This window comes from Gigantopelta aegis, chromosome 4, assembly GCF_016097555.1.
Source record: "Gigantopelta aegis isolate Gae_Host chromosome 4, Gae_host_genome, whole genome shotgun sequence".
Lineage (NCBI taxonomy): Eukaryota > Metazoa > Mollusca > Gastropoda > Neomphalida > Peltospiridae > Gigantopelta > Gigantopelta aegis.
The window spans coordinates 9,629,983-9,642,145 of record NC_054702.1 but is presented as its reverse complement, the minus strand read 5'-3'; the positions used below and the strand labels follow the sequence as shown (position 1 = coordinate 9,642,145).

Genomic DNA, 12,163 nt, shown 5'->3' with positions numbered 1-12,163 from the left:
CATGTACATGTTGGGATATGTCGTAGCCCAGTTGTAAAGCACTCTTGATGCCCAATTTGTTTGGGATCGATCCCTGTTGATGTTCCCAGTGGGCTATTTCTCATTCCAACCAGTGCACCATGACTGGTATATCAAAGGCTATGGTATATATGCTATCCTCTCTGTGAGGTGCATATAGAAAAGATCCCTTTGTACTATGAACAATTTAGCGGGCGTCCTCTAAACAAAAACAAACATGTATGTACTGAAATACAAAACAAAATGCAGTAAACATTTTCTGATGTTATTTTCACAATTTATTTAAGATAATGAAAATTATACCTAGTCAACAATAAAGATCAGTTTCTCTCTTACACAATGTTATTTTGTTAATTAACATGTATGGTCGAACATTTTATAAGGATGAGGTTTGATTATCATATATGCATGGGTCACAAAAGATCCCCAAAATGTTGTGAGTTGTTTTGCTTTCAGTATATACAATGTATTAGTATTTTTCGCTCAACTTTGAAAGGAGTGTGTGTGCATGCATGCGTGTGTGTGCGTGTGTGTGTGTGTGTGTGTGTGTGTGTGTGTAAGCATGTGTAACTAGAATTAATGCATGTATATATAGTGGTATTTGTAATTTATATTCCATATTGTTAGTATTCTCGTAACTAGTGCTGTTGAGTGTATGTATATAGACATCCATGTGGCAGCATTTTTGTAGCAGTTAAGTAATTGACCTGAAAAATGTTTTATGAATTTAAAACTGATTGCCTAAAAGTAATTATATTCATTGACAAATTAAATTCTTAATTAAAGCTGCAATATTAATTAAGTGTATATATATATATATTTTGTATTATTAAACGTTTTAAAAATAGATACAGCATTAAATTTTGTTTTTTCTCCCATGACACATGACTTAATTTAATTCTTTGTTTTCTTTGTAGTGTACTTACTTTCCAGTATACATGTAATTTAATGCAATTGACACTAAAATTGCCATGTTAGAGATTACATGTATGTGTATGTTTTTAAAACTATATTTCTAAACCTGCTGCATCTTAATTCCTATTCTCAAACTTCTGGGGGAAATACCTTTCTGCAGCAGTACAAATAATTAATACAATGATATATCATAATTATAAGATATTAAATGAGCTTCCATTTCATATCATGTTTATGTCTTAACTGAAATAATTTTCAATTGTCAAGAGCTTTAGCGAGTGACGATGAAAATTATTTCACGAGGGACATATAAATATGATACGAAATGGTAGCAAGTTTAATATCCTATTTATTACTCAAAATCGATTTTAATTTATATCACTCATCTCGTTTCGTTGACGTTCCTGTAAGGTTGTGCGCCAATTGATGACATCATCGTGTGACATCAAAAGTGTTACATTCCACTTAGCATTCTAGTGGGACGTACATGTATCACTTTGATATGTACCAAGATATTTTTAACCATATGGGAAATAATACTACATAGGTTACTCCTGCTGAATAGAGAGGGGCTGAATCTATAGCTCAGTTGGTAGAGTTCACCTGAGGGGCGGAATCTATAGCTCAGTTGGTAGAGTTCACCTGAGGGGCGGAATCTATAGCTCAGTTGGTAGAGTTCACCTGAGGGGCTGAATATATAGCTCAGTTGGTAGAGTTCACCTGAGGGGCTGAATCTATAGCTCAGTTGGTAGAGTTCACCTGAGGGGTTGAATCTATAGCTCAGTTGGTAGAGTTCACCTGAGGGGCTGGCATATTACAGGATAGAATCACCTCAGTGGACCCATTCTCTGATTGATTGTTTTTTTTTCCATCCCACCAGTGACCCATTACTGGTATATCAAGGGCCATAGTGCTATCCTGTCTGGAAAAGTGCATATAAAGGATCCTAATGGAAAAGTATAGCAGGTTTCGCGATCCTCTAAGAATATTGTGAAAAATTACCAATGTTTGACATCCAATAGCTGCATGATGATTAATAAATAATGTGCACTGGCTGTAGTGATGGTCATTAAACAAAACATACTTTAACTTTGAATCTACTGAATACAAAAAAAAGAAGATATTTGATGTACTTTTCTTATAGAATTTACACATTATACAGACAGCACATCCAAATCCTTTGATATACATGTATGGTACTAATTGTTGGGTACATATCAGGGGCGTCGTAAGGAATTATTTAGCATTGGGGCAGCGAGGAGGGTGGGTGTTGGAGGGGTGTCCCCCTCTTGCAGATGGTGTTGCAGAGATGTTCCCACCTAAAACAGCTTTAAAGATATCTACTTTCAGATGATATTGTCACAATATTAAACAGAAAGAACATTAAAATATGTACGAGTATGTATACTTTAAAAAAAAACGAAATATTGCTCCGATGTCCCAGCATATCACGTTTTATATAGTCCATCCAACAGAGAACGCTTTTTTTCATGCTATAGAATTTACTAAAAGTTATTTATTTCTAAACCGATAGTTTTTTAAATTGGACACAAAAAAATAGTTTTTTTGTTATCTTCAAAATACTTTTACTTTTCTTCTTATGCCAAGCAAAACTGAAATTATTTACAAAAAACATTTTTGTAGGAGGGTCTGACTATAAACATTGTTCGTTGTATTGTTAGCAATGTTTTTTGATAGACGTTTTAGTAATTGACAAAGTAACTATATATATGGCAATGATTAATCTTACTTAAGATATACTTTGCCAGTATTCTAGCACGTGGTATTTGATTATTTCTGCAGAATTTTTGTAGGAGGATGGAATGGACTATAGAATAATGTCTATATTTTGTGTCAGGTGAACGAGAGCACAACAAGCGCTACGTATGAAATAGCTCGGCAGTCCAGCATCCCCAGTGATGACGTGGCTCATAAGGTGTCTGTTGGTATCCTCGACTTGAAGCCCAAACTGGAGTACATCACAATGCCGAAGACCGTGCCCCACGCCTTCCTGCGGGCCCGCATCACCAACACATCACAGTTCACACTGCTGCCCGGGTCCACCAGCATATTTCTCGACAACAGTTTTGTAGCAAAGGTATGGTTTATAGTTACACAGTTGAATCCACTTAATTGCATATCGGTTCACAGCATAAATCGGTTAATAGCATATTAAATTATTCTGTTGCACAGAAACTTTTAGCATTAGGCGCGGATTCAGGTGGGGGCCCAAGGGCCCAGACCCCCCTATTTTTGGTCAAACAATATATATTACAGAATACACCAAAAATGCAAACTTATCCCGACCATCTGTCTAGGAGCTTTAAATTCAATTTTCAAAAATAAGAACATCTTTTGGGCCCCCTCTGTTAAAAAATCCTGAATCTATGTCTGAGTATAATTTATAATTTATAATCTTGACATTTTTTATGTTCTGTGTAATATACATACCTGGTGTACATTGTATTATTAGTTTTCTTGTTTTTTCACTGTACATTGTTCAGACTGGAGTTTGAATAGATATCAGTATTAAAAGGAAATGGAGCATTTGGTTTTCAAAGTAAATTTGCAAGCAACTAATATGTTTTTTAATAAAAGTTATTTTGAATAAATATAATTACAACAGGTCTCTGAGAATTGAAAATCTATGTTACATATTTATCGGTTACATAGAAATAAATCCAGGTAACCGACTTCCTTTTTGCGTAACCCTTTATATCCAAGTAAATGGTGCTCCAAATTTTGCGCAAACAAAAAATAGGTTACACAAAATTAGATTTGCACTCGAGCAGTGCGTGAACAAAACGATCGTTCTCGTAGTTTTCAGACACCTGTACAATAGCATCTTATAAATGTGTACATGTGTTCTAGCAAACGTGTGATATCAACATGGCATGATTATATCAGTATTAATTAACATGTTTGTACTAAACACTTTTGCGGATGTTCAGAAAAACAAACAAAATTGCTATTTTCAAGGGATTTATTGATTTTTTGTTTGGTCATTTAAAAAGTGTACACTGGTATTATAATCATAAACCCCTGCATACAATTGTACGCTTATGAAAATATTAACAGGCTTTATGTAATAATTAATAAATCTTAGCAGAATTCATTTGAATATATTCATTGTTCTATAGGCCAAAATAGAGACAATGTACTTTGGGAGAGTGGTTTGAACGTCCATTAGATAATCTTGACGGCATGTGTTTAAATATACTTTATATTGTAGGCCAAAATAAAGGCCGTCTCTCCAGGAGAGGAGTTTGAGTGTTCGCTAGGGGTCGACCCAGCGGTGAGAGTGACGTACAAGCCACTGAGTAAGTTCCGTGAGTCGTCGGGCATCTTTTCGAAGACTGCGTGCACCAAGTACAAGCAGGTGACGGAGGTGAAGAATTCGCACGACTACGCGATCAGCGTCGAGCTGCGAGACCAGCTCCCACGAAGCAGTGACGAGAAGATCAAGGTGAGGGTCGACAGGCCATAGGATTTCAAACTTCATGGCAAACACTTTTTCAGTTCTGTGCCTTGTGATCATGGGAAACCATTGGAAACTGTTTATATTATTTTTGTTGAATAGTCGTACTTGATATAATAATCATGGGAAACAAAATTTCAGTTCTGTGATTTTACTGACATGCTACCAACATGTTACTGGAAACTATCGTTACCATGAAATCCGAAGGCCTGGGTCGATTGCCAAAGTGGCAGGGATATGATCTTTCTTATAGGATTTTAGGTTCTTTTGCATAAAATAAGATTCTCAAAATAGATTGAATTTTGATCTGAAATTGTCAAAAATTATTTAGATATTGTATTGAGATTTCAGCTTTTTAAAAATAATTTCAGCTTTTATTTTTAAATGGGTGTCACATTCCTGAAGTAGCAACTGAAATTATATAACCTATTTAACTGAAATTATATAAACTATTTATTTTCATCCTTGTATATACAAGGATGAAAATAAATAGTTTATTAGTCACCAGAGGAGACCTTTATAGACTACATGTAAGTGCAACTACAAGTTTTATAGAAAAATTCAAATGAGAAAACTAAATGTGATATGATAACACTGCCATGTTTGGTCTTGTTTCTTTGTTCATAGTCAGTTCCTTCTTATGGTGCAGTAATTTGTGGGCTGGTTAAAATTGTTTTCAACTGGCTTCAGCTGCATGTAGTTACCATAATTTTAAAGTTAAGTTTCAACCTCGTCTGTATACAGCTACCATTACGATATATTTTATACATGTTTTATTATAATGTTTATGGCACATTCAAAATGTCATCAGTTCTATGGTATGCAAACCCTAGGTTAGTATATTATAATAGCATTATGAGAATGAGTCTCTTTTGAATAATATAATATTTATAATGGTGCTCGAGAAAAACACAATAAAAAACCTACAACAAACACACACAAATAAAAAATCACAAGCAAAAAAACCCCACACCAGAATTTAAAAAATTATTTCTTCCATTTAAAATATTTTTCTTATGATTACTTAAAATTCACCCTCTCTGTCAGAGTTAAAATTATGACCCTTTTTAAAAAAACAAACAAATGAAATTATGTGTTATTTGTCAGTTATCGAACTTCTGCTGCTATATTACAGCTTGAAATTACAAGATGTATGATTTATTTGAACTTTGTGTTTGCCGATGATTAATAAATCAATGTGTTCTAGTGGTGTTGTTAAAACAAACTTTAAAAAAAAAAATCCTTGTTTTTTCCTGCCCAGGTTACTCTGATCGAGCCAACAATAGACATGAAGCACCCCGAGAAGAACCAGGATGTGAGCTTGACAAAGAACAACCATGTGGTGTGGCAGCTCAAACTGGACAAGCAGGAGACGAGGGAGATAACTCTGAGATACTCCGTGGAACATCCTGCCAGTGAGGAGATCGAATCCAAGGAGGTCTTTCAGGATTAGTCAAACTGTCAGTTAATCCTTCTGTTATAGTGATATCATCATTCTCCAGTCTGTTAGTGATGTCGTCCTACTACAATCTGTTATAATGATGTCATCCTACTAGTCTGTTAGTGATGGCATTCTACTACAGTCTGTTATAGTTATGTCATCCTACTACAGTCTGTTAAAGTGATGTCATCCTTCTTCAGTCTGTTATAATGATGTCATCCTTTTTCAGTATATTATAGTGATGTCATCCTACTACAGTCTGTTATAGTTATGTCATCCTTCTCCAGTCTGATATAGTGATGTCATCCTTCTTCAGTCTGTTATAATGATGTCATCCTACTACAGTCTGTTATAGTGATGTCATCCTACTACAGTCTGTTATAGTGATGTCATCCTTCTTCAGTCTGTTATAATGATGTCATCCTACTACAGTCTGTTATAGTGATGTCATCCTACTACAGTGTGTTATAGTGATGTCATCCTTCTAGTCTGTTAGTGATGTCATCCTACTACAGTCTGTTAGCAATGTCATCATTCTCCACTCTGTTATAGTGATGTCATCCTACTATAGTCTGTTATAGTGATGTCATCCTACTACAGTCTGTTATAGTGATGTCATCCTTCTACAGTCTGTTAGTGATGTCATCCTACTACAGTCTGTTAGCAATGTCATCATTCTCCACTCTGTTATAGTGATGTCATCCTACTATAGTCTGTTATAGTGATGTCATCCTACTACAGTCTGTTATAGTGATGTCATCCTACTACAGTCTGTTATAGTGATGTCATCCTACTACAGTGTGTTATAGTGATGTCATCCTACTACAGTGTGTTATAGTGATGTCATCCTACTACAGTTTGTTAGTGATGTCGCGCTACTACAGTATGTTAGTGAAGTTGCCCTACTACAGTCTGTTAGTGATGTCATCCTACTACAGTCTGTTAGCGATGTCATCCTTCTCCAGTCTGTTAGTGATGTCATTCTTCTACAGTCTGTTAGTGATGTCATCATACTACAGTCTGTTAGCGATGTCATCCTTCTCCAGTCTATTAGTGATATCATCCTACTCCAGACTGTTATAGTGATGCCATCCTACTCCAGACTGTTAGTGATGTCATCCTACTACAGTCTGTTATAGTGATGTCATTCTAGTTTGACGTGAGCATTTGCTCTCTATCTCTATCTCCACACGCAGATAGTACTCAAAATTAATTTGAATTTGACACTGAAAGTATCTGTTCTCTTACATAATAATTTCAGGAGAGCAATTTACTGCTTATACCACCGATTTTCAAACCATAAAATTTTACATTAGTTTTGTTTTAACAATGGATGTCTTATGCCATAATCATAACTAAGATTTGCTCAGTTATTTAGAAAATATAATCTACCTGTAGTATGATTAGAATGAATGTTTGCCTTTATAGGTATGATTTTGATAATTATGTGATAATTTATCATGTCACAATATTGAAGACAAGTGTTTTGGTTACCTTGTGGAATAAGGGATTATGTATTATGGGATCACATATATTTGGTTGTACATTATATTTGTAGAATCAGTACTATAATTTGCTGTCTGTACGAGTTTGATGATCATCTTTGATAATTTAAGTCACAGTATTGTTTTGTTATTTTGTGGAATATAAGAGTTACTTGTATTGCCAGGGTAAGTAGGGTCATGGAGGCTTTCTTTAAAAATCCTCTGAATTTTGTCTTGTATACACACGATTTTGAATATGCTAAAAAAATGTTTTGTGATTTTGAAATCTGTACTATGTACTAAAATGGCAGATAGCATTTTTTTTAACTGATCGGCATTTTCATATGTACATCTGAAAAAGGATACTTTCATGTATAGCTGTTAATTTACATTATATTGGTCATATTGTTGTTATTTGTTAGACTTGTGTTAGGACTGCTAGCAGCACTCGAGAGGGAATGCACATGCTGAGAAGAGCCCTTTGCTGAGAACATCCCTTCTTCCACCAAATGTGCTGGTTATATATTAACTGGTGACTGTAAAGAAAGACCCCAAGATTCTCAGTTTGTTGGCTACATATTTTACTATTTTTATATCCTTATAAATAGTGTCAAAAACAAACTTCTACAATTATAGAATGTTTGTGGGTTTTAAAACATAATGGGACCATTCATGAGCATCAATATGATGACAAGTGTACCAACTGTATGCTTAGTGGGGAGGGGTCATTCTAACTCAAACCTCACCAATTAAGGAGAGCTATAACTCGTTATGCATCACTCCCTTGAGACTAGTTCAAGGAGATTCAACTTTTAACTCCTGTTATCATGTGAATTTATATGGTATCAATATGTTAATTTCTTAAATCACTTCCCATAAGTCAAGGAACCAATTACTCACTTCTCAGGGGTTTTATCGTAGTGAGATCTGCTGACATATGCAGTTTAACCATGTCAACAGATTTATCGCATGTGAAATCAAAATGTTTGGTAAATACTTTTACGGTAGGTGGATGCTTGGGCTAGCAAGTTTTTTTAATACCCTTTGTTTGGTTGTGGATATTTAGATAGCTCCAAACCAGTTTGAATTTTGGACATGGTATATCTGGAATATATGTAATACAATGTACCTGTGTCTTAAGGTAGACAGATTAGACCGTCAAAGAATTAAGTTTTTGTTTTTTTAAATATTTAATTCCTATAGGTTCCATATACTATTGTATGTGCCTTTCAAGCCGTTTCCACAGCTGCCTTGTATGTAATTATTAATTCTAAAGTATATATTTATATCTCTTATCTTCAGAAATATTGACAAATGCATCTCTTTTATGAATTCTATATTTTATGTGCATTAATTTTGTTATAAGATGTTATGGTTTTATAGCGGTGTATGTATTTTTAAAAATGTTGTATGTATATATTTAATATACATGTAATCATTCTACCTTAATGTGTTCTGAATTGTGTGTTAATTATAATGTACTATTACATGCCAGAGAAGTTCCTTGAGATTTATGTTTTCCTATACACATACATGTACATCATTAACTATTGTCAGTTCACATGCAGAGAGACTGCAAACTAAAGTTTAAAACAAGCAATTGTCTGTTTGACCTGTGCTCTGTTCCACGAAGCGATCATAGCGCTACAATCACCATAATTGCATAGGGTAGCTATGCACTTAAGGTGATCTTAGTGCTAAGATTGCTTCGTGGAACGGGACCCTGGCAGGTAAAAATAAAATGTGTTCACAGATTGTACATCTGGTGGACCAGATAAATTTGTACTATTAATGTCAATAGAAATTTCAATAACATGTCAACTTGAAGCATACATTTTTCCTCCATTCTTAACTCTTATCCATCCAGCTTTACAACCACAAAACCCAAGTGTCCAATGTGAAATATGTTATTTTGAACCTACATTTTCAACCTCAAATATTAAAAAACAACTAATGTAACACTCTCTTGATGTGTGTAATATTATTTGCAGACCTGAAAAAGCTCTAAACATTAATTTACACTTATTTGAAGAATTAAATTCCAATGTCTGCTACACCACCCACCCACCTCCTTTTATTTGGATCAATTGGGTTTTTTGTTGGTTTTTTAAATTATTTGGATCAATTTTAGTGAAGATTCACTCTCATGCCCCAAAGTATCACTTGTGTATGAATGAGGCATAAGATACAATATTGTTTGTTTACAGTTAACCTATTGATAGTTTTTAAACTGCTGATCCCAATAAAAAAAAAAAAAAAAAAAAAAAAATATATATTATTATTATTATTATTATTATTATTAAAGAATTACTAAGAAAATAAATCAAAATAATGTGTTGTGGTGATCAGTTTTAAAAGAAATAAAATAACAAATATTCTACTTTACAGTACATACCTTATGATTTTACAACATATAATTGAAAATTGTTTTGGTCCGGCCTGGTCAGTTTTGATAAAACTTTATATGTGGGTCCAGTTTCAGGGATTCTTAAAATTATATACCATATTTGTTTTGATGAGGGGGGTGGGGGGTACTTGACAAGAATATCTCTTGATTTTTAATAAATAGTACACTTGAATATAATGTGTTGATGGTAGCAAATTATCTCAATTTAACACTATTTAAAAATATTTCTCACCTCTATTTAGTGAAATGGGTTTTTTTTTTCCTTCTTTCTTTTATTTTCTTGTCCGATATATTATAAATATTGTTTAGAAAAATATTTAAAACCAAAAATTGTAAAAAATGTATTTTATATAATATTTCATCAGTGTTGCTCAATAAAAGTTTTTTTATTTTAAATGTATTTTTTTATATATTATACACTGTCTTGTAACCACCATGGCAATATTTGTTAATTATTGTTGATATACAATTTATATTTGCACCATCAATTCTGTTTCGCATTATTTAATTTTTTGTAATTAAATATACATTATATTTGTATAGTAAGCATAATTCTGTACATTTATAGGATTAAAATGAATTTGCTTTAAAAAATCTTCATTTGTTTTATACTTGCATAGCGAAGAATATCGTCTTTGCTGTCCTGTTGCATAATGGTACATGTAAATTGTCGCCTGATGCATGGTAGGTTTAGGATCGACCCCCCTAGGTGCCCTGTTGGCTTTTTTTCGTTCCAGACTAGTGCACCACAACTGCTATATCAATGGTCTTTGGGTGTGCTATCCTGTCTGTGGGATGGTGCATATAAAATATCCCTTGCTACTAATGGAACAATGTAGTGGGTTTCCTCTCTAAGACTATATGTCAGAATTAATTGTTTGAGAGCATATGATAAATAAATGAATGTGTTCTAGTGATGTCGTTACACAAAACAAACATTTTCGCTCTGTTCCATCAGTGATCCATGACGTATATCAAAGATCACGATATACACTGACGTAGGCAGGATTTTATATTGGGAGGGTGGAGGAATCACCGTAGCTGTCTGCGAGTCATGTTATGAGGCATCGGGCAAATATAAAAGGTGGTGGCAAAAAGGATGACCTCGGTGTCAGTGGTGGTACCTTATGCCGTCCTGTAGCGGAGTTGTAGGCAGCCTGCCTACGCAGCAATGCATCGATTCCATCAGGGCTCTCATTGGGTTGCGTCCAATATCCATTCCCTCGTAGCCCTCAATTTCTCTATATTTGATTAATACACACGTACGCACGTTGCGTCCAATATCCATTCCCCCGTAGCCCTCAATTTCTCTATATTTGATTAATACACACGTACGCACGTTGCGTCCAATATCCATTCCCCCGTAGCCCTCAATTTCTCTATATTTGATTAATACACACGTACGCACGTTGCGTCTAATATCCATTCCCCCGTAGCCCTCAATTTCTCTATATTTGATTAATACACACGTACGCACGTTGCGTCCAATATCCATTCCCCGTAGCCCTCAATTTCTCTATATTTGATTAATACACACGTACGCACGTTGCGTCTAATATCCATTCCCTCGTAGCCCTCAATTTCTCTATATTTGATTAATACACACGTACGCACGTTGCGTCCAATATCCATTCCCCCGTAGCCCTCAATTTCTCTATATTTGATTAATACACACGTACGCACGTTGCGTCCAATATCCATTCCCCCGTAGCCCTCAATTTCTCTATATTTGATTAATACACACGTACGCACGTTGCGTCCAATATCCATTCCCCCGTAGCCCTCAATTTCTCTATATTTGATTAATACACACGTACGCACGTTGCGTCTAATATCCATTCCCCCGTAGCCCTCAATTTCTCTATATTTGATTAATACACACGTACGCACGTTGCGTCTAATATCCATTCCCCCGTAGCCCTCAATTTCTCTATATTTGATTAATACACACGTACGCACGTTGCGTCCAATATCCATTCCCCCGTAGCCCTCAATTTCTCTATATTTGATTAATATACACGTACGCACGTTGCGTCTAATATCCATTCCCTCGTAGCCCTCAATTTCTCTATATTTGATTAATACACACGTACGCACGTTGCGTCCAATATCCATTCCCCCGTAGCCCTCAATTTCTCTATATTTGATTAATACACACGTACGCACGTTGCGTCCAATATCCATTCCCCCGTAGCCCTCAATTTCTCTATATTTGATTAATACACACGTACGCACGTTGCGTCCAATATCCATTCCCCCGTAGCCCTCAATTTCTCTATATTTGATTAATACACACGTACGCACGTTGCGTCCAATATCCATTCCCTCGTAGCCCTCAATTTCTCTATATTGGATTAATACACACGTACGCACGTTGCGTCTAATATCCATTCCTCCGAGTCATTGCCCTCCATTTCTCT

General features: G+C 35.0%; 1 protein-coding gene across 4 annotated transcripts in view; it reads left to right on the top strand.

Moving 5' to 3' along the window:
* The window catches only part of LOC121372635 (protein F37C4.5-like), a 49,178-nt gene extending 39,532 nt beyond the window's left edge, over positions 1-9,646 (top strand). For all 4 annotated transcript variants that reach the window (XM_041499076.1, XM_041499075.1, XM_041499077.1 and 1 more), the window contains exons 7-9: positions 2,792-3,031; positions 4,166-4,399; positions 5,673-9,646. In XM_041499076.1, coding sequence (XP_041355010.1) covers positions 2,792-3,031; positions 4,166-4,399; positions 5,673-5,864 — 666 coding nt within the window. In that variant the 3' untranslated portion in view covers positions 5,865-9,646. The remainder of the gene's footprint in view (positions 1-2,791; positions 3,032-4,165; positions 4,400-5,672) is intronic.
* Positions 9,647-12,163: the final 2,517 nt, after the last annotated feature.